The sequence below is a fragment of the Heteronotia binoei genome, chromosome 2 (assembly GCF_032191835.1).
Source record: "Heteronotia binoei isolate CCM8104 ecotype False Entrance Well chromosome 2, APGP_CSIRO_Hbin_v1, whole genome shotgun sequence".
In the NCBI taxonomy this organism is placed as follows: Eukaryota; Metazoa; Chordata; class Lepidosauria; order Squamata; family Gekkonidae; genus Heteronotia; species Heteronotia binoei.
In genome coordinates this window covers 33,836,711-33,859,243 of record NC_083224.1, presented here as the reverse complement: position 1 = coordinate 33,859,243, position 22,533 = coordinate 33,836,711, and the positions used below count along the sequence as shown (strand labels likewise).

Below are 22,533 nucleotides of genomic sequence, written 5' to 3'. Positions count from 1 at the left end.
ACCCTAAATAATGCCGTTTCAATGCACTTTGCAACTGGATTTTACAGTGTGAAGTGGCAAAATCTGCTTGCTAATGGTTGCTGAAGTGGATTGAAACTGCGTTATTTAGCATGTGTGAAAGCACCCATACAGTCCACCCTCCAAAACAGCCATTTTCTCCCGGGGAACTGATCTCTGTCACCTGGAGATCAATTCAAATCCAAGGAACTCTCCAGCCACCACCTGGCAGTTGGCAACCCATGGATTCTATATTGTACTATTGAGTTGTCCTGTTGTGAAAAAAAAAAGTGTGTGTGTTTCTTTTGGCCACCAAAAAGGCTATGCTGAAATCTTCATGGATAAAAGCAGGGCTTCTTTTGTAGCAGGAACTCCTTTGCATATTATTTATTTTATTTTTATTTTATCAGATTTATAGCTGAGCCTCCCCTAACAGGCTCATCTCCATGATAAGAACATAAGAGTAGCCATGTTAGATCAGGCCAATGGCCCATCCAGTCCAACACTCTGTGTCACACAATGGCAAATTTTTTATATATATATACACACACACACTGTGGCTAATAGCCACTGATGGACCTCTGCTCCATATTTTTATCTAAACCCCTCTTGAAGCTGGCTATGCTTGTGGCCGTCACCACCTCCTGTGGCAGTGAATTCCACATGTTAATCACCCTTTGGGTGAAGAAGTACTTCCTTTTATCTGTTTTAACCTGTCTGCTTAGCAATTTCATCAAATGCCCACGAGTTCTTGTATTGTGAGAAAGGGAGAAAAGTACTTCTTTCTCTACTTTCTCCATACCATGCATTATCTTGTAAACCTCTATCATGTCACCCCGCAGTCGACGTTTCTCCAAGCTAAAGAGTCCCAAGCGTTTCAACCTTTCTTCATAGGGAAAGTGTTCCAGCCCTTTAATCATTCTAGTTGCCCTTTTCTGGACTTTCTCCAATGCTATAATATCCTTTTTGAGGTGCGGTGACCAGAACTGCACACAGTACTCCAAATGAGACCGCACCATCGATTTATACAGGGGCATTATGATACTGGGCTGATTTGTTTTCAGTTCCCTTCCTAATAATTCCCAGCATGGCGTTGGCCTTTTTTATTGCAAACGCACACTGTCTTGACATTTTCAGTGAGTTATATACCACGACACCAAGATCTCTTTCTTGGTCAGTCTCTGCCAGTTCATACCCCATCAACTTGTATTTGTAGCTAGGATTCTTGGTCCCAATGTGCATTATTTTGCACTTGGCCACATTGAACCGCATCTGCCACATTGACGCCCACTCACCCAGCCTCAACAGATCCCTTTGGAGTTCCTCACAATCCTCTCTGGTTCTCACCACCCTGAACAATTTAGTGTCATCCGCAAACTTGGCCACTTCACTGCTGATGATGTAGCCAATCCTCCAAGAGCTCACAAGGCTGTTATTACAGGGCCTACTGGAAGCTCTTGGAGGATTGGCTACATCAGTGGTGTGTGTCCTAGTAGGCAAAGGAGTTCCTGCTATAAAAAAAAAAAAAACCCTGGATAAAAGCCATATGTGACAAGGGCAGTAATAATGAGAGGAATTGAATGAGAATGAGTGAAAAAGCAGGTTGGATCCCACCCACTGTTTTTACAAACTATTGCCCCAAGAATTATAGCGCTTCCTTAACACAAAGGAAAAGAAGACTGAGGATATCACCTGCCTGTCCCTTAACCCACAGAAAAAAAAATAAAGTGAAAATAGAGCTAGCTTCCTTTGCCATCTCTCTTTTTTGTTTAAGAGTTGCATTTAAAGGCCCAAAGCACTGGAAGTATTGTGAAGGTAGCCAGAGGTTTTTCTAGATTCGATCACACACTTGTGAATATGCATCTGCTCTAATGGTGCATGTAAGTCTGATGCTGATTTAATTCATGTGGATTGGCTGTTGTCGTCTCCTTATTCACTGCTGCTATTTTCTGCATGAACAGTACCGACATGTACACTTATAAATCCACCTGCTCTCACAAGGCACCTTGCTGTGTTCTCTTCCCGGCAGGATGTGTGACACAGGGGAAGGACTATTCATCTTCCAGACGAGAGACGGGGAGGCGATCTATCAGAAGGTTCACTCTGCGGCTCTGACCATAGCAGAACAACATGACCGCTTATTGCAGAGCGTGAAAAACTCCATGGTATGCGTACGAATTCTCCCTGTCATCATACGGTGCTCAGCATTAATGACATGAAATCCATAGGCCACCTTTCTAAGCTGGAGTTTGATTTTACACATCGTAAACATTTTGGGGGCTGTCAACTGTCTTCTTTTTTGGCCTTGTTAACTCCATCAGCATTGCCATTTTAACGTTTGGAGCTCTCAGGCTAGTTTGCGTCAGTGCTTGCCTTTCTAAAGAAATGTAACTATTGTTGGAAATTAACTTGTTGAAGAATGACTGAATTATTTATTGCTTCAAAAAACCAACCAATCGTCAGTGTGTGAATGTTACTGTATCTCAAATCTGGCTGTTCTAATCAAGGCTTTTTTTGCAGCAGGAACTCCTTTGCATATTAGGCCACACCTGCCTGATGTAGCCAGTCCTCCTGGAGCTTACAGCAGGCCCTGTACGAAGAGCCCTGTAAGCTCTTGGAGGATTGGCTACATCAGGGGTGTGTGGCCTAATATGCAAAGGAGTTCCTGCTACACAAAAGCCGTAGTTCTAATACTTCATGGGATTGCCAATTCCAGGTTGGAAAATTCTTAGAGATTTTGGAGATGGAGTCTGGTGATGGAGGGGTTTCGGGTGGGACTTTCATGGAATAAATACCATAGAGCCCACTAGGGTTTCCAGGTCCAATGACCATGCCAGCGGGGGAGGGGAAGGGACTTTCCAGGAGTGGGGGCAGAGCACTATGCTGGGCTGATGTCACACAGAAGTGACATCATCACGTCAGTGATGTCGCATGGTGACTGGTGTAATTCCTGTCTTGCTTTAAGACTACAAATTCGATGAGACATTCTGAGTCTGACCCAAATAGATCTTCATCAGAACTATTGCTTCAGCAGCCTTGATTAAGAATCCAGGATGCAATCCCAACAGAACACTGGCACAAAAACTTTGGGTCGTTTATTGGAAAGGAGCAAGGGTACTTCTACCCAGAGTTCCTCCTCCCTGTAGCTCTTGCTGCCGCTACAAATGCAGATGCATTCACGATGCATTATTCACATGGCAGTTTCCTCTATGCTTTCCTTGCCTCCTTCTCTCTCCATGGCTGCCATTCCTTGTGCCATCAGAGGGCTTTAGGAGGCTTTTTAAAACTCACAGATTGCTAGATGGCTATAGTGCGATAATGTTACAGTGATCTATTGTTGTGATCAACAAACTTCACTGAATTTGCTGAGGTGCATATAATCAAATAGATTAATTTTACAGAAGTATTTTACCATAAACTACTGTTATAACTTACTTCTCCAGCTTTTTTATGGAGCTCATTTTAATCCCATCCTTCTTGCAAGGAATTTAGAGCGGTGTATGTGGCTCTCCCGTCTATTTTATCTTCACAATGTTGTTGGTAGGTAGTTAGGCTGAAAGTAACTGGCCCTAGGACCCCAGTTAGCTTCATAACCATGGGGCTGTTATGTGTGCTACTATATCGTTTTTCAGAGAAAACTGAGAAGTAGCATAGAGTAACTCTAGGAACTGCCGGAAACTCTGTGGTTTTGCCTGACAATTCCTTGAGCTACTCGGTTACTTCTAGGTTTCCACTGGAAGTAATGTAGTGGTGCGCATGATGTGTGGAGTGGAGACAGGCAGGAGGCCTGACAGCCTTCTTCCTATGGGGGGGGGGGGGTAGCTTGCAAAATGTGGTTTGGTGCATAGCATTACTTTCCCCACACAGACATCTTTCTCGTTCATTTTGAGAAGAACTGCTCAAAATTGGCAGATAAGATCTTCCAAGCTGTTTGTTTTGATTAAATGGATTTCTTAGTCTTTCCCTTCCACTGGAGGCTTCTGAATCCCAAGTGTTATGTTGTGTTCAAATTTAGAATGATTACTGCACTTCCTTTCTCACCCCTCTTATTCAGGTAGGGTACCATTACATCAAAACCATGAAGGGTGCTGAGGTGTGTGCTTTGAAAAATGTATTTTTAAAAATTGCAATGTTCTACAGAGTGCTACAACTCCTAAAATAGATTCCTAGTTGTTTGTTTCCATGACACTGGAATGCAGGATAGCATTGCAAGTCCTTTTGAAGTATAACTGGAAGAACCGTATTTATTTAACATAGTGTAGGTGGAAGCATGTATTGTGTGCAGTGATTCAGTATTAGCAACTTAATTGTGGGTGTTTAAAGGCAGCTCAGCAATTCAGATCTTCAGCTTCCAAATCCTACATGGAAATGGTGGACTTGGTGAAAAGGGAACTATGGGATGTAACATCAAAGCACTTTTACTTTTAGATTATGACACCGTCAAGCGATTTGTATTTCTTTTGGCAGAACTGTGACTTAAAGCTCATTTGACATTGTATACTCAATTAAAGCCCTGCTGTTGGGAGTTCTTCCTGGAAAAGTTAGTACCTCATTAGAAAGGCATTAATTTCCCCCCACAAAGTTTCTTGCAGTCTTTAAACAGCCATGCCAAGGGATACTGGAAGGATTATAGGAGCAGCACATCCAGTATGGGGTCGTTTTGTCGAAAAAGAGGTGCCGGAGCTCATTATCACAACTCATTTGCATAACCCATTTTCATACGTCATACACCCCTGACATCACCAGAAGGTGGACTAAATTATAGCAGCTCAGCATTTACCATAAAATGCTTCTTGAATTATAATTGTCCTAAGAAAACCTTACTCCCATCCTATTATGCTGTTTAAATTACTTTTTCTCCTATGTGGCTACAGTGGCATGATGAAGATTTCCATCTGTCTGCTTTATATGTTTCAGTTATTTTCCCCATTTTTTTAGGGGGGAAATATTAGAAAGTTTGTTAAATCTTCGAGTTTAGCAAAATTCTCATAGGGGGTTTGAACAATGGAGGCCAAAAGCAATTATTGGGGGAGGAGGGGTAAAGAAAGAAAGAGCACAATAAAATGTAGATGTTCTGGAGCTCTGCTCCTGTGAACTTCTGCCCAAAATGACACCTGGGTCATGCTATTTTATTTCTTTCCCATCTTAAAGTTTCAGCATTTGTCTTGTTGTTCTTGTTCTACCTTGGGGAAACCTCTGGAAGTTCTGGTCTAGTCTAGAGGCTTGTTTATCTATGCCACCTTCCCACAGTGAACATCAAAACATTAAAATGTATCAACATTAAACAGCAGTTAAGAAAAAGTATGTCTAAAATAATTCAGTGAAAACTTGTAAACACACAGACATAAAAACCAGAGAGAAGAGCCAATAACAGAAACAAGACAATTGTCTTCTCCCAATGGTGGATAGGGTGACAGATGAACCTCCCTGGGAGAGAGTTCTGAAGTTCTGGCACCATGACCAAGAAGGTCCTTTCTCAGGTTGCCGCCCATCTAGTCTCAGTAGGGTTGCCAAGTCCAATTCAAGAAATATTGGGGGTGGAGCCAGGAGACTTTGGGGGTGGAGCCAGGAGACATTAGGGGTGTAGCCAGAAGCAAGGTTGTGATGAGCATAATTGAACTCCAAAGGGAGTTCTGGCCATCACATTTAAAGGGACCGCACACATTTTAAATGCCTTCTCTCCATTGGAAATAATGAAAGATAGAGTCACCTTCTTTTGGGGCTCACAGAATTGACCCTCCAGGCCAATCCTTTTGAAACTTGGAGGTATTTTGAGGAGAGGCATCAGATGCTATGATGCAAACTTGATGCCTCTACCTCAAAAAACAGAGCTTCAGATACCCGCAGATCAATTCTCCATTATACCCTATGGGAATCAGTCTCCTTAGGGAATGCCTAGCAGACATTTCCCTCCCCCACTCCACTTTCTGATGACCCTGAAGTGGGGGGCCCCTCCAAACTGGGGGATCCCCTGCCCCTACTTGGGGATTGGCAACCCTAAACCTCAGATTGGGAGGGACCCAAAACAGGGCATTTGAAGATGCACAGGTTGATATGGAAGAAAGTGGTCCTTAAAGTATGCTGGCTCTAAGCAAGGAATCTGGGTTCCTGGTCCTTACACAGCTCCCCAGGCTAAGAGCCACAGGCCAAGAGCCCTTTAGCTCTCTGGCAAGGCGCAGCTTAATAATGCAAAGAGGGTGGGGAACACAGCCGCTCAAAAAAAGCCCTAGCTACCAGATTAGAATTATTCAACAATCAATACTGTTCTGGGAGGGAGCAATCATCACCCCCCCCCCTAATGCTATTGGGTCATTTAAATGTTAAAATAAATAATTAATAAATGGGGTGGGGGACAACAAAAAGCTTCTTTCTGTACACCGAATGTCTGAATGTTCTCTGCCATTACCAAAATCTGCCTTTTAGAAAGTCTGCTTTTGAGCAACTAGCATATGTTTCTCACTGTCTTGCTTAAAACTCTGAAAGGTTAACAACCCCTTTTCCTTCCCTTGTCAGAAAGAACAGGGACGCATGGCTGAAATCGGTTTAGGTGGTGCCAAAACTGAACAAAAGTTTATGACATTGAACTGAGTTACAACCCGTGGCTTAAAGTCCTTAGAACGATAAAGAGGTTTTTGTTGCAAAGAAAGGTCAGTCTCACAAAGAGACCACGGCAACAAAGAGACTAGACAAAGAGACGATAAGGAGAACATGAGCTCAGAGTTGCTCGGAGTTGAACACTAGGGGTCAAAGTATACATTATTCCCCGCCCCCCAGCAAGACGGGCCTAGGTTCCCCTGACCCAACTCGCTTTCCTTGCAGTCACATGATCTCCTGCAGGAAATGTCATTGTAAAGATCAGAAGGAGCCCTTTTTGACTTGGGACAGTGGCATGCGAGGAGAAGGAGGAGCTCCTGCTCTTTTCAGAAGATGAAATGGCTACAGCAGGGAGTTGTTTCTATAACTTTTCGAAGGCATGTGTTAGGGTTACCAGCCTCCAGGTGGCAGCTGGAGATATTCCACTTTTACAATGGATCTCCAGACTACCAAGATTGGGTCCCCTGGAGAAAATGGTGACTTTGCAGGATAAATTCTATGGCAATATATCTTACTGGGGTCTCTCCCCTTCTCAAACCCTGTCTTCCCAAGGCTCCACACCCAAAATCTCCAGGTATTTCCCAACCCAGAGCTTGCAATTCTACATGCCCTACTCTGGATCTGGCCGTGAACTGCAGTAAAACTGAATCATGTCCCACTCTATGAATCTGGTAGGTAAAATCCAGAGAGGAAGACACCCAAAATAGGAAGGCTTAGACCGATTTTGCACTAGCCTTGTTCTGGATGGAGAGTCCTTTTGCTCCCAGGGCTTCTCTCCATTTCCACACAAGTTGCCCTGGAGCTGTGTTGGTGTGCCACTATTCCGCAGCAAGCGAGATCCTCTGACAAGTGGTTTCTGCTTGCTGTGGAAAAGCGGCATGCCAACTTGCAGCTCCGGAGCAGCTTATGCAAAAATGGAGAGAAGCCCTGGGGGCAAAAGGGCTCTCCACCTGGAACAAGCCCTAGTGCAAAATTGGTATTAGTTGCCCAAACCAGAAGAGTCTCATATTTGTAACTCTCTTAAAGTTTCATTTATGAGGACACAGGGCAGAGAAGATTAGAAGCCTAAGCAAGGTCTTGCAGCAATGGTCTCTCCGTGTTCACAGCAATCTCTCTCCTACTCTCTTTCAGCTACAGATGAAAATGAGCGAGCGAGCCGTCTCCCTTGGCACCATGGTCCCTTTGCCTCGCAGTGCTTACTGGCAGCACATCACACGACAACACAGCACCGGGCAGCTGTTTGGCCTTCAAGGTAGGAGACTGATGCCGAAACACTATAAATTTTTCCGGAGTATTATTTGGGCCCCCGGATCATCAAGACTGCTATATTTATCAGGTGATCACTAGGAACAACATTTCGTTACTGAAAAGGCAGCTTTCTTCTCTGGTCTCGTTTATGATATGTTCCCTTGCAACAACCAGGACCAGTGGCAGCATACCTCAAGGTGGGGCAGCAGCTAGGACCCAGGGCTTCTGGCTGAGCCCACTGCCACTAACGTCTTGCCACCTGCCTTGGATGCCTTACCCTCCCCATCAGTTTGGGGCTCTACCACCCAGGGGTCATTTTGTAGAAAAATAGGTGGCGGAGCTCATTAGCATAACTCATTAGCATATTACACCCCCCCCCCAGCCAAAAGCAACCTGAGGCAAGAAAGGAGAGCCCTGGGCGAGTGAGGCCTGCTTGGGCTGGCTAGAGATCCATCCAGCCCAAGCAGGCCTCACTTGCCTGGGACTCACCTGGACCGCCTCCTCCAAGCCAAAAGGCTGGCAAGCCACCCGCAATCCAAAATCACAAAAGAAGTGGAGAAAGGATGGCATGGGCTTCTCCAGGAGTTAATGAGGGGTGCTGGGGGCATGGCAAAGCCCCTGGTGGCTGGCTGGCTGCCCGCTCTCCTAATCCAGGGATTGTTATGAAGCTGCACCTACTATTCAATGGACAAGGTAGATGGGGAGGAAGAGGGGGAACCATCAGAAACATTCAAGAACTGTGCTTCTATGAGCTCCTGCTGGATCTGAGGCCTGCCATCTCCCATACTCCCTGCCATGTGCACCACCCAGCATCACTGGGGAAGGCTACACAGGTGGTGCGGAGCAGAAGCTGCCCAGTGCCTTTGGAGAAGTGGTGTGTGGGAAGGTTTGAAGGCAAAGGAAGAACAACAGGTGGTGGGCAGGAAGGGAGAAGAAGACTGCAGATTTATACCCCGCCCTTCCCTCTGAATCAGAGACTCAGAGCGGCTTACAATCTCCTATATCTTCTCCCCCCACAACCGACACCCTGTCAGGTGGGTGGAGCTAAGAGGGCTCTCACAGCAGCTGCCCTTTCAAGGACAACTCCTGCGATAGCTATAGGGTTGCCAAGTCCAATTCAAGAAATATCTGGGGACTTTGGGGGTGGAGCCATGAGACTTTGGGGGTGGAGCCAGGAGCAAGGGTGTGACAAGCATCATTGAACTCCAAAGGGAGTTCTGGCCATTACATTTAAAGGGACGGCACACCTTTTAAATGCCTTCCTTCCATAAAAAATAATGAGGGATAGGGGCACCTTCTTTGGGGGCTCATAGAATTGGTCCCCCTGCTCCAATCTTTTTGAAACATGGCGGGTATTCTGGGGAGAGGAACTGGATGCTATGCTGAAAATTTGGTGCCCCTACCTCAAAAAACAGCCCCCCTCAGAGCCCCAGATACCCGTGGATCGATTCTCCATGATTTTCTATGAGAATAAGCCTCCATAGGGAATAATTGAGAGCCCAGCAGACAGTTCCCTCCCCCTCCCCCACTTTCTGATGACCCTGAAGTAAGAAGAAGAAGAAGATATTGGATTTATATCCCGCCCTCCACTCCGAAGAGTCTCAGAGCGGCTCACAATCTCCTTTCCCTTCCTTCCCCACAACAGACACCCTGCAAGGTGGGTGGGGCTGGAGAGGGCTCTCACAGCAGCTGCCCTTTCAAGGACAACCTCTGCCAGAGCTATGGCTGACCCAAGGCCATGCTAGCAGGTGCAAGTGGAGGAGTGGGGAATCAAACCCGGTTCTCCCAGATAAGAGTCTGCACACTTAACCATTCCACCAAACTGGGGGGAGGGCCTTCAAACCGGAGGATCCCCTGCTTCCACCTGGGGATTGGCAATCCTAGATAGCTATGGCTGACCCAAGGGCATTCCAGCAGATGCTAGTGGAGGAGTGGGGAATCAAACCTGGTTCTCCCAGACAAGAGTCTGCACACTTAACCACTACACCAAACTGCTGGGGAAAGGCAGAGGAGGAACCTGGAACCAGGTCTGCCTGCAAGAGTGTTTTTTTTTTCTCAACAATGACACTTATAAAGCCATTTCATTAATTAGCCTGAGAACCTATTATTCATTAGTCCAAGCACCACATGTTGTGTGGCTCCTGAAGCCCCCTCCGCCCTGTTAACTGGCTTGAAGAAGGCATTTATCTCTTTAAATCACTTCTCCAAGCCAGCTGGCAGCTTGGAGCAGGGCCGGCCCTGTCACTAGGCAAACTTGGCTGTTGCCTAGGGTGCCGGTAGACTGGGGGCATCAGATTGGCTGCTCCCTACATGACTCGATGAGGCAGCTACTCAGTGGCTGCCTATCCGAATCCGCCTGCACCTCTCGGGAGTCTCCCGAGAAGTGCAGGCTGCAGGGGCTTTCTCCCTGCCTTTGCACCCCTGGATTTCATCCCTTTGCTCCTGCGTGACTCTAGAGAAGGGGATTTAGACTTTAAAGCCAGAGGAGAGCCAGTTTGGTGTAGTGGTTAAGTGTGTGGACTCTTATCTGGGAGAACCGGGTTTGATTCCCCACTCCTCCACTTGCACCTGCTAGCATGGCCTTGGGTCAGCCATAGCTCTGGCAGAGGTTGTCCTTGAAAGGGCAGCTGCTGTGAGAGCCCTTCAGCCCCACCCACCTAACAGGGTGTCTGTTGTGGGGGAGGAAGGTAAAGGAGATTGGGAGCCGCTTTGAGACTCTTGAGTGGAGGGTGGGATATAAATCCAATATCATCATCTTCTTCTCTGGTGTGGTGCTGAGGGCGGGCAAAGTTAGTTTTGCCTAGGGTGCAAAAAGCTCTAGGGCTAGCCGTGGCTTGGAGAATGTATTTAAAGTTAAAGTTACTTTTTTCCACCTCTCCTTCCCATCTGTTTTCCTTTCTTCGTTCTCTCGAACATCTGATGTTCATGTCTTGCAGCTCTCAAAAATCTGATGTTTATTCTATGTGGCTCTTATATTAAGCATGTTTGGCCACCCCTGGGCTATACCATGCCACCTTCCCTCCCTGACAGCTGCCTTACAGGGGATAAAATGGAGAAAGGAAGAGCCATGTACCCCATCCTGAGTTATTTGGGGGAAGGATGGGATAAAAAAGCATAATAGTTGAAATCAGGATTGTAAAATCCCAACAAGGCCTTTACGCTTTCAATGATATGCTGTAAAAGGCCATTTTTACTGGTATAAATATCCTCTAACAATTCTCCAGTCAGCTCAACTCTTGGTAGGCAATAGTATTATGACTGTGTTGATTTTGCTAGTCTTGGTGCACAGTCCAGATCAGTGTTCCCTCTAAGCTTCAGCGTCTTGTGAGCAAAAATTCTACTTTATTTATTTATTTATTTTATTATTTATTTTATTTTATTTATATCCCACCCTACCCCACCGAAGCGGGCTCAGGGCGGCTTACAAAACAGAGATTCTAACAATAAAATTCGAATTTTAAATACAATAACAATTTACATAATTAAATTAAAAACATTAAAAAAACATTAAAAATCAGTACATCAATCCAACAATGTGCAATCTATAAACTTCCTTCAGTATTTTGGTAGTTTTTGTGCCGGTCAGTTATAGGCCAACCGGAAGAGGACTGTCTTACAGGCCCTGCGGAATTGTCCAATATCCCACAGGGCCCTGACCTCTTCCGGTAACTGGTTCCACCAGCAAGGGGCTGTTATTGAGAAGGCCCTGTCCCTGGTTGACTTCAACAAGGCCTCCTTTGGCCCGGGGATTACGAGCAGATTTTGGGAGCCAGATCGCAGTACTCTCTGGGGAACATATGGGAAGAGACGGTCCCTAAGGTAGGCAGGTCCTAGACCATATAGGACTTTAAAGGTAATAACCAGCACCTTGTACTGGACTCGGTATATTATTGGCAGCCAGTGCAGTCCCCGAAGGCCCGTCTAGGGAGCTACTGGCATTCAAGTTGTGAGCTACTGTTGTGTGTGCTCTGGGGCCAGCCTTCCTGAGCTAAGACAGCAATGTGTAAGGTGGAGGCTAAAAATCTGTGAACTAGCTCACACTAAGTCAGTTTAGAGGGAACACTGGTCCAGATTGAGTGCAGTTTACGAGGAGCCATTCCCTAACCCACTAGGTTGACACATTCTCCCCAGCACCTGGGTCTGGTTTAGGTGACCTTTATTGGCTTGACTGGAGTCAGAAGGCATCATGGATGGGGGTCTGTATATCTTCTGTTCTCACCAAGTTGCTGCAGAGTATCTCTGCTGTAAATATATAGCAACATGGCAGGAGCTGGAAGTTCTCTGCTTTATATCACCGTCTCCACTATAAGCTGATATTTCTCCATGTCTGATTTCAAGTGATCTCTGTATCATTTGGATCCAGCCCAAAGCAAAAGAGAAATGAAGCACTGCTCCTGTCCTGTTGTAAATGGAAACTTGTTCTTGCCAAGAGCTTTGTGTCAGTCTTTCCAGGATGTTGAGCCACACTAAAACTTCCAAGCAGCCCCTCATTGTTTCCACATTCTCTGGCCAGTTATGCATTTTCTATATTCATTGGGCACAGGGCTTTTTTTGAGTAGGAACACACAGGAATGCAGTTCTGGCTGGCTTGGCATCAGGGATGTGGCCTAAAATGCAAATGAGTTCCTGCTTGGCTTTTACTACAAAAAAATGCCCTGATTGGGCACATTTCATAATTAATATGTCTTACATCCTAATCCCAATGCAGGCTATTAAGGAGCTCAAACTTTGGCAATTTTAATATGGACATTTTGTTCCATAGCTTCTCTAGTCATTTGCAAAAGAAAACATTGCAGATGCGTTAACTCTTGCTTACTCAGAGATGCAAATCTTGCAAAGAAAGTTTTAAAACATACAGTGCAAATCCTGCAAAGTTTGCATCCATTGGCACCTTTATGACCAAAAAAGTTTAATTCTGGATTTAAGCTTGAGAAAGTTACATCCTTCTAAGATTGGTTACTTTAATGGACATAAGAGGGTGTAACTCTGGTCTACAAAACGGGGAATACTGTGTTTGTGGGCAGACTGCTTATCTCCCAGAATGTGTTGATGACTTCTTGCCTGATGCCTGAAGGACATCTAGTGGCCAAGAAAAGTATAGTCCCAGATGTCCACCACAGCCTTTTCATTAGCTGAAGACCAGAAAGACGAGGATTTTACAATGTTTCCAAATCCCAAGTCATGAGGAAGGAGCAGGGAGAGGGGATAATGAGCATTCCTATATCTGCTTTAAGACTGCATCCAGTGTAAAGTACAGGCAATGAAATAAACCCAAAACATACATGGTTACTAAATCATGTTTGTGTATATGTGCAAAAAAGAATAGTTTTTAACTTAAAATCCTATTTCTTTTCCAGAGGTGTAGCCATGTTAGTCTGCTGCAGTCAGAATAGCCAGGAGTCTCGTAGCATCTTAAAGATTTCAGGGTTTTTTATTGCACCAGAAACTTGTGTGACCCAGAGTTCACTGTCACATTTAAGCATCTGACCAAGTGTGTTTTGGTTGAAGAAAGCTTCAGCCATGGTGCATCTGTTTGTCTATAAAGTGCCACAGCACTCTCTTTTTTGGTTTCACATTTCTATACCCCCTTTCAGTGTGTTGTTTATGGGCAATAAAGCGGAGGTTCATCAGTGACTATTAGCCACAAGGTATAGATGGAACTCTCTGTCTGGGGCCATGTTGCTCTATATTCTTGGTGCTTGGGGGAGGGCACAGTGTGAGGACTTCTAGTGTCCTGGCCCCACTGATGGACCTCTTGATGGCATCTGAGTTTTTTGGCCACTGTGTGGCACAGAGTGTTGGACTGGATTGGCCATTGGCCTGATCCAACATGGCTTCTCTTATGTTCTTAACAGTGATTGGCCAGATGAGGTGACTACCCTTGAATGCAGGTAGTTGCCTTATACTGAACCAGACCCTTGGTCCATCACCTGTCAGTGCTCTGTTGCTTTTAATGTGAGTCTGATTGCATATTTCAATAAGCACATTCAGGGCTTATTAAAATAAGCTCATTCAAATATTACTAGAGTCCTATCAGGATTTCAGAGTTAGGGCAATATGACTCCATTTGACCTCGCCATTCAGGGCTTATTAAAATAAGCGCATTCAGATATTACTAGAGCCCTATCAGGATTTCAGAGTTAGGGTAATATGACTCCATTTGACCTCACCATGTAAACAAACCCGATGGCTCTGTGATATTCACTGCATGATTCCTGACTGGATGTCATGAAGAAGCCCCATTAAAATTAATACATGGTAGCATGGGCAATGGTCCCTCTAAGCTTGGAGTTTTGTGAGCAAAAATTCTACATTGTGAGCTACTGGCATTGAAGTTGTGAGTGAGTGATTTGGTTACTGCATAAAATTAGTTTGCTCTGGGGCCATCCTTCCTGAACTAAGATAAAAATGTGTGAGCCGGAGGCTAAAAGACTGTGAGCTAGCTCACACTAACTCAGCTAGAGGGAACACTGATCATGGAGAATGAGGGAGGAACTTCCTTGTTCAGAAGTAGTCACTCTCTGAATTAGGGTTAACAGGTCCTCCCTGGCTGCCAGTGGGGAAGGGGGAAATAAGGTTGCCAGATCCATGTTGGGAAATGTCTGGAGATTTGGGGTGGAGCCTCGGGGGTACAGAGACCTCAGTGGGGTACAGTGTCACAGAATCCACTCTCCAAGGCATCCATTTTCTCCAGGGAAACTGATTTCTGTAGTCCAGAGATGACCTGTAATTCCAGGGGATCCCCAGGCCCTGCCTGGAGGGTGGCATCCCTGCTCTGAATCCCTGTGCCAGGAGGCAATGTCAGCAGAAGTCCGCAGCCTCTATGCCGTGTTGTTGGCCCTCCAGAGGAACTGGCTGGCCACTGTGCGAGTCAGTATGCTGGACTAGATGGAACATTGGTCTGATCCAGCAGGGCTCTTTTTCTGTTCAATGGACTGAAAAATGATACATAACAGTGGACAATATGGGTTTGGGGATATTTTGAAAGCACACTTTCCACCTCAAATGGTCATGTTGTGATTTAGTATCTGATGTTACTTTTATGGTATATGACCAATGTATTCCTTTCCTTTCCCCCCCCCCCTTTTTTTTTGAGAAGATAGTCCACTGAAGATTCATCGAACAGAAACTTTTCCCACCTATCGATCAGAGCATTGATAAAAGAGAAGCAAGGACTTTAAAACAATATGTCTTGGGATGTACTGGTCCAGCAAAGAGGTTATCGTTGATACTGGATAACAGTCATGAAGCAGCCGTGAGAAACGAAGACTGGATTATGACTGCAATATTATATTTTTAATCTTCAGCCAGATGATAAATGGCCTGCAGATAATTTTTTTGAAAAAGTACTATATTTCATAGTTACATCCAGAACAAAGAAGCACTCCCTCCATGTGTGAAATCTTTTTGAGCATAATTGATATCTGTTGATGATTTGTCTTATGCTATCAGTTGTTTGGAAATTCACTTCATCTGTTTTGACAGAATGTTGGGATAATGTAGTTTACAGTCTCTGTATATTTTCTTTTGTGCTCTGTGTCCTAATTTGTCACTGAGCATAGCACTTTTCAGAATGGTGACCAGTCCCTCCCACTCCTTGGAACTGGAATCTGTTGTCCTTGTCTATTAAAGTCTAGTTAAGACTCGCCTAATTTATCAAAGGATGATTCTCTTGTCTTTAATCTATGCTTATTTCACACTTGAATGTTTTAAATATGTCTCTTTTGAAGCTTAGAAATAAAAATAATCCGTTCCCATAGAATTCAAAATGTTTTTGAGAGTTGTAGTTGAGATCACTAACAGATAGGTCACATTTAAGGCTCTGTAAGAAATATTACAGCGTTGAATTTTCTTACGTATGTAAGTGTCGTCAAGTTACAACTGAGTTATGGTGACCCCTGTTAGGGGCTATCAAGGCAAGTGAGAAGCAGAGGTGATCTGCCATTGCCTGCCTCAGCAGAGTCTTCCTTACTGGTCTCCCTTCCAAGTACTTTGCTTCTCAGATCTGACAAGATCAAGCTATACCAGGGGTGGCCAAACTTGCTTAATGTAAGAGCCACATAGGATAAATGTCAGATGTTTGAGAGCCACAAGACATGAACATCAGATGTTTGAGAGCTGGGAGGGAGGGAGGGAAGGAAGGAAGGAAGGAAGGAAGGAAGGAAGGAAGGAAGGAAGGAAGGAAGGAAGGAAGGAAGGAAGGAAGGAAGGAAAATAGATGGGGAAGAGGGGAAGGAGAGTGAGGTGAAAAGGAAGCAATTTTAACTTCAAATGCATTCTCCAAGTCACTGGCTGTTTGGCTTGGAGAAGTCATTTAAAGAGAGAAATGCTTTCTCCACACTGGCCAATGGGATCAATGGGGCCGTAGCCACACAATATATGAAAGAGCCACATGTGGCTCCCAAGCCACAGTTTGGCCACCCCTGAACTATACTACACTGCCTTCCCATTGGGTTTACTTGCAGAAGCTCAGTTCAGTATTGAGGTGAGCTCATTTGGAATACTACACTCCAGTTTAAAGAGAGCTTTGAGAAGGATTTAAATTGCATGCATGCTGGCCAAGACCTCCAAATGTATGCTGATTGATTATTTGAAATAGGGTTGCAAGCCCCTAGGCCCCAGCGGAGGATTCCTCATGGGGAGGCAACTTCTCTACACTGCAGTCCAGCTGGCCAGTGGGAAAACTCCTCCCCTAAGTGATGTCATAGAGTCGGGAATGTTGCATGGGGGTGATGTCATAGAGTCGGGAATGTTGCATGGGGGTTACTCTAGTTTTTGGGCAAACTGTATGCCCAATCCAACTACAGAGTTTGCCCAAAAACAAGAGTGTCCCCTGTGCAACGTCCCTGCCCACCCCTGGAACACCCTCCAAATTAGGACCTGGCAACCCAGGAGTGGGATTTATGTGGAGATTCACATAAACTGCTTTACCAGATAATGGAAATCTTCTTAAGAAACCAACCAAGAGGAAGAAGAGGTCAGTGTAAATTGTGACATTATGCAATTCAGAGGTCTTTGATAACTGATTGCAGCCCACTAGGACTAGAGTTCTTGATCCAATCAAGCCTGAATTCTCTCTAGAAGCTATTATAACTATCATCCTTTGTGGCTATCATCCTTTGATCACATCATGAGAAGTCAAGAGTGCCTGGAAAAGACAATAATGCTAGGAAAAGTTGAAGGCTGCAGGCAAAAGAGCCAAAATAAGATGGATTGACTCAAAGGAGCCACAACACTCAGTTTGCAAAACCTGAGTGAAGCTATTAATGATAACGTGTTTTGGGGGCCATTAATTCATAAGGTTCTGAGCAGACTTCGGAGGATGGTGGAAGACAGGAGGGCCTGGCGTGACTTTGTCCTTGGGGTCACAAAGGGTCTGACTCGACTGTGCGACTGAACAACGACGATTCATAAGGTTCGCATAAATCAGAAGTGACTTGACAGCACTTAACACCCAAACAGTACTGAGGGTCAGGTTAGTTATGCTTGGCAGTGCCCTTGTTTTGATTTCCCCCAACAGTCATCTTGGTTCTTTGCTGTGGTCTGCCACTAGAGGCTGCTTTAGTACTGTCTGTTTCTTCTGCATGTGTTGCAGTAGTAAAGAGAATCAAAATTAACACCTGGTAGCAGAGCACAAGCATTGTATTAGAGAACCAGAGTGCTGTAGCAGTTAAATGTGCAGGGTCAAATCTGGGAGAACCATGTTTGATTTCCCACTCCTCCATATGCACTTGCTGAGTAGCCTTGGGGCAGTCACCGTTCTTGAAAGAGCTCTCTTAGCTCCACATAATCTGAGGTGTGAGCCACTCTGAGATGACTTCTTTTTCTCCTTCTCCTCGCTTCTGGATATCCGCACAGTCTGACCCAATGAAGGATAAATAAAAAGTACCACCATTTGTACTAAATATATGCTGATTGAAAGGAGAGTTCTCTTTTCATGTGACACATTTGTTCATTTATGATGTACATTGGTTGCACTGAGTTGGTAGCTTGCCACCTCTGGAATCCATCTCAAGAAACCTGTGATGACATCACAGGATCTTTTTGGTTCATGGGATTTTGAATCTTTGCATTATACTTCCTGTTACCTCAGTAGCTGCTGACCATAGAGTTCAGACTCCAAACTGCCCAGAAGAACAGTTCTGTGAACTTAAGGAGATGTATTTGTGAATTTCCTGCATTGTGCAGGGGGTTGAACTAGATAGCCCTGGAGGTTCCTTCCAACTCTATGAGATTCTACTATCTAGCCATCCCTGGGTTTATCATTTTCTTTAAAGGCATTCTACAACTTCCTTGAGAGAGAATCTCTGAAGCTCTGAGAGGAGAGGGGGAAATTGTGATGGTAAAGACCCCCATAACACAGATTAACATTTAAAATGATCAGCGCTCAAGGTGAACATTAACATTAGAGTTCACATTATCACTTTGGAATCAAAGCATTTTAAATAAACAAGGTGCAACTCAGATAGACTTCCTAAATCCTGTAAACTGGATGCAAGCTTGCAGCTATTATGTGTGTGCAGGTTTGGCAATTCCTGATGCCACGCATTAATGGTTAAGATTTCTGTAACCCTTCACATTGCTCAAGTTTCCTACCTAGCAGGGGTGTATTTGTTCACAAAGCCTGAGATGCTGAAAATGAAGAGACTGACTCAAAAGTCCAAGCACCTGGTGTCTCTTACTTGCTGTTATCTTAGAATATGCATGTGTGAACTTACTAAAATCAAAATCTCTTTAATCATTCTATGGGTGTGCATAATGGTATACTTCAAATGGAGATGTGCATCGGAGATGTGCATCCTCAGAACAATGCAGCTAGCCAGCAGGTTCAGCGGGGACCAGATAAGCACTTGCGTGTAATGTGGATATATATTCAGAAGATGACAAATTGGGGTTTATACTCTACCATGAGGTATCTCAAAGCTGCTTACATTACAATCACCTCCCTTCCTCTCCCCACAACAAGCACCCTGCATGGTAGGTGGGGGTGAGAGAGTCTAAAAAACAGTGATTGGCCCAAGGTCACCCAGCTGACTGCATGTGGAGGAGGAGTGGGGAATCAAACCTTGTTCTCCAGATTAGAATCTGCCATTCTTAACCTCTGTCCCATGCTGACACTCAGATGCAAAAGGACACATAAAACTGTCTTGTACTGGTCCACCCGGTGAGAATTGTCTACTCAGACTGGCAGCTGCTCTCTGTGCTCTCAGGTAGAGGTCTTTCATATCACCTGCTACTGGATTACTGGAAATGCCAGGGATTGAACCTGGGACCTTCTGCATGCCAAGCAGAAACTCTACCACTGAGCTAAGGTCCCTCTGCACATCTTACACTTGCAGTGGCTGTTTATTCTTAGCATACAGCTCTCCCTTGAGCAAACTGAGGACAGATATCCTTTTTCAAGATAGCCTTCCTGGTGATGATGATGAAGAAGAAGAAATTGGATTTATACCCCGCCCTTCACTCTGAATCTCAGTCTCAGAGTGATTTCAAGGACAGCTCTGTGAGAGCTATGGCTGACCCAAGGCCATTCCAGCAGCTGCAAGTGGAGGAGTGGGGAATCAAACCCGGCTCTCCCAGATAAGAGTCCGCACACTTAACCACTACACCAAACTGGATCTCTTTATTGGTGTACATGAGAAAAGAGCCCCTGAGGTGATGAGTATCTTGCCAAACTTGGGGGGGAGACTTAAATTTTTTCCTTTAAAAGAAAAAAAATCTTAGTCTGGGTGGATAATAACAAGTAGACTTGGGATGAAGCAGAACATTCTACAAAAACGCAGTTCTGATTTAAGTACAAGGTTCATGGAATGCATCCCAAGTGACATGTAGAAAGGTGAGCATGTAACTTCTTTGCTGAACTCAAATCCCAGGATTATATTTCTTGTAGACTTGCAAGTTCTAAAGCTGAGAAAAATAAACAATATTGAAAAAAATGTTTGCGGTGGGTATTTTTTTTTAATAAAACTGAATTCATATAACCACAGCTGTTTGTATACACAGCTATCCAATAAAGTGAAAATCAAAAAATGTGCGGTTGAAATAGAAACTCAAGATTTAATATGATGGTGATGAAAGTACACACACACAAATGGAGATGGATAAAAAATAGCATAATGCTGAACATATTAGCCATAGGTTGGGCAACTATTGGGTGCAATGGAGGGCAAGTACCATTGAAACCATCGTGTCTAGAAAGGAAAAGCAGCTTTCAGCATCGATAATTTCTGTGGTGGGATAGGTCAATCATCTCATCACCTCCTATCTCAGATGCAATTCCTGGTAGACAATTTTAAGTAGGTGGCCATGTGAGAGAGCTAATGTGATGTAGTGATTAAGAGTGGCAGAGTCAAATCTGGAGAACCAGGTTTGATTCCCCACTCCTCCTTGACATGATGTTTGCTGGGTGATGTTGGGCCAGTCATAGTTCTCTCAGAACTTTCTCAGTCTTACCTATCTCACAAAGTACTTGTAGTAGGGAGGAGAAGGGAAGGCAATTGTTTATTTTGTTGTTTATTTTTCTCAACTTTTTTATTTTATTGTTCTCAGTTCTTTATTCTCAATATTGCTTTTATTGTTCTTGTTTTCTTGTTCTCAGCTTTTCTTGTTTGTTTTTCTCAGCTTTAGAACTTGCAAGTTCACAAGAAATGTAATCTTGTGATTTGAGTTCAGCAAAGAATTTACTTGCTCACCTTGCTACACATCACTGGGGATGTATTGCACTAACCTTGTGCTTAATTTTGAACTACATTTTAGCAGCACATTCTCCCCCATTCTTTCTTGTTATTATCTACCCAGATTAAAAAATGCTTTTCCTGAGATTTTTTTTGGTAATTTTCTCAGAACCTGGCAAGACAAACATATGGAGCACAGGTCCATGTGGCCTATTAGCCACAACATTTAGAAGGAACACTATGCCTGAAGCAGTGATGCTCTGTATTCTTGCTGCTTGGGGGCCGGCCAACAGTGGGAGACCTTCTGGAGTTCTGGCCCTGCTGGTGGAACACCTGATGGCACCTGGGTTTAGGCCACTGTGTTGGACTGGATGGGTCATTGGTCCGATACAACATGACTTCTCTTATGTTGGTGAGATCAAGAACAATTGGATGATTGTGTGGGTGGCAAGAGAGGATACTGGGCGACTGGGATTCTGGGTTTGGGCAGGTAGAGTCTGAGCAAGAAGGAGGAGGTGTGAAGCAGTGGGGATGATTTCCTTTCTTGCATCAGTCTTCAGGGTCCTCTCTTTTATATGTACATATACTAAACATAAAATTTATCACATGCATTGTAATGGGAAGGGGGAAAGAAGCATGGAACTATTTTGTTATCCAGCATCTGATTATCCAGGATGCTCAGTTATGGACATTGCCCCAATTGCAGCTTCTTCCTCTCTCCACCATCATACCCTGGCCACTTCAAGTGCTCACATGCCTAACTCCTCTCCACTTTTCCAACTGGCCAGCTTGATGCCTCAGGTCATTGCTGGGCTTCTGACAGCTAGTGCTGCCAGCTGACACTCTCCTTTGGTGCCTCCTCCAAGCTATTGGGAACTGTTGGATGGCAGGCCTGCTGATCTGCCTGCTATGTAGGAAGGGATCCATGGCTTGGGGAAAGAGTCCCAACAGGAATGAGGGCTGAAGAAGAAGAGGAGGAGGGGGGGGAGGAGGAGATTGGATTTATACCCCACCCTTCACTTGGAGTCTCAGCAGTTTACAATCTCCTTTCCCTTCCTCTCCCCACAACAGTCACCCTGTGAGGTAGATGGGGCAGAGAGAGCTCTTGAGAAAACAGCTCTGCGAGAACCCAGCTGGCTTCATGTGGAGGAGGAGTGGGGAATCAAATCCAGTTCTTCCCAGATTAGATTCTGGCACTCTTAACTGCTACACCAAGCTGGCTATGGCATTCTCAATGGAATTTTTTTTTATGTGGTGTCCTCTAAGTAGAGCATGAGATAGAGTAATAAAAATAAGCATGGCTTTTTTGTAGCAGGAACTCCTTTGCGTATTAGGCCACACCTCTCTTATGTAGCTAATCATCCAAGAGCTTTCAAGGCTCTTATTACAGGGCCTACTGTAAGCTCCAGGAGGACTGGCTACATCAGGGGTGTGTGACTCAATATGCAAAGGAGTTCCTGCTTCAAAAAAGCCCTGGAAATAAGGATCTGGCACAGTGGATTAACTAGCGAGCTCCATTCCTCATAAGCGATGGCAAAGTGTTTACTGTACTAGGGTTCATAATTGTCAGCATATTGCAACAGAATGTTTGCATTGGCTGCTTGTTTTTTCCCCTCCCAGTCTCATTTTAATCTGCTGGTTTTTAACATTTAAAGCTGTACATGGCCTAGGGCCCACACATCTGAAGGACCACCTCTCTCCATATGAACCTGAGTACCAACTGCAATCACTGCATCAGCTTACCTTCTCGATCCTTTCCTGTAGGAAAGTGAGGATTGTGGCAGCCCATTCCAGGACTTTTCCCATGATCCCTCAAGAGCTCTGCAGGCTGAATCTTCTCTTCCTGTTCTTCACTGATTCTATACAAGGGTCTTCTTTGGCAGGGCCATTAATCTATATTCATCAGTCAGCTGGGTGTTCAAGTTTGCTAGTCACAGCAGATTAGCTTTTGTATTCTTGAGATTTTAAAGTTCAGGATTGTTGAACTGTTCGGGCTGTTTTATACTGGTGGTACAGCATA

At 44.6% G+C, this 22,533-nt stretch overlaps 1 protein-coding gene across 2 annotated transcripts in view; it reads left to right on the top strand.

Annotated features, from left to right (window-relative positions):
- DOK5 (docking protein 5) overlaps positions 1 to 15,491 on the top strand; it is a 118,867-nt gene extending 103,376 nt beyond the window's left edge. For both annotated transcript variants that reach the window (XM_060230770.1, XM_060230771.1), the window contains exons 6-8: positions 2,027 to 2,162; positions 7,723 to 7,843; positions 14,939 to 15,491. In XM_060230770.1, coding sequence (XP_060086753.1) covers positions 2,027 to 2,162; positions 7,723 to 7,843; positions 14,939 to 14,997 — 316 coding nt within the window. In that variant the 3' untranslated portion in view covers positions 14,998 to 15,491. The remainder of the gene's footprint in view (positions 1 to 2,026; positions 2,163 to 7,722; positions 7,844 to 14,938) is intronic.
- The last annotated feature ends 7,042 nt before the right edge of the window (positions 15,492 to 22,533 follow it).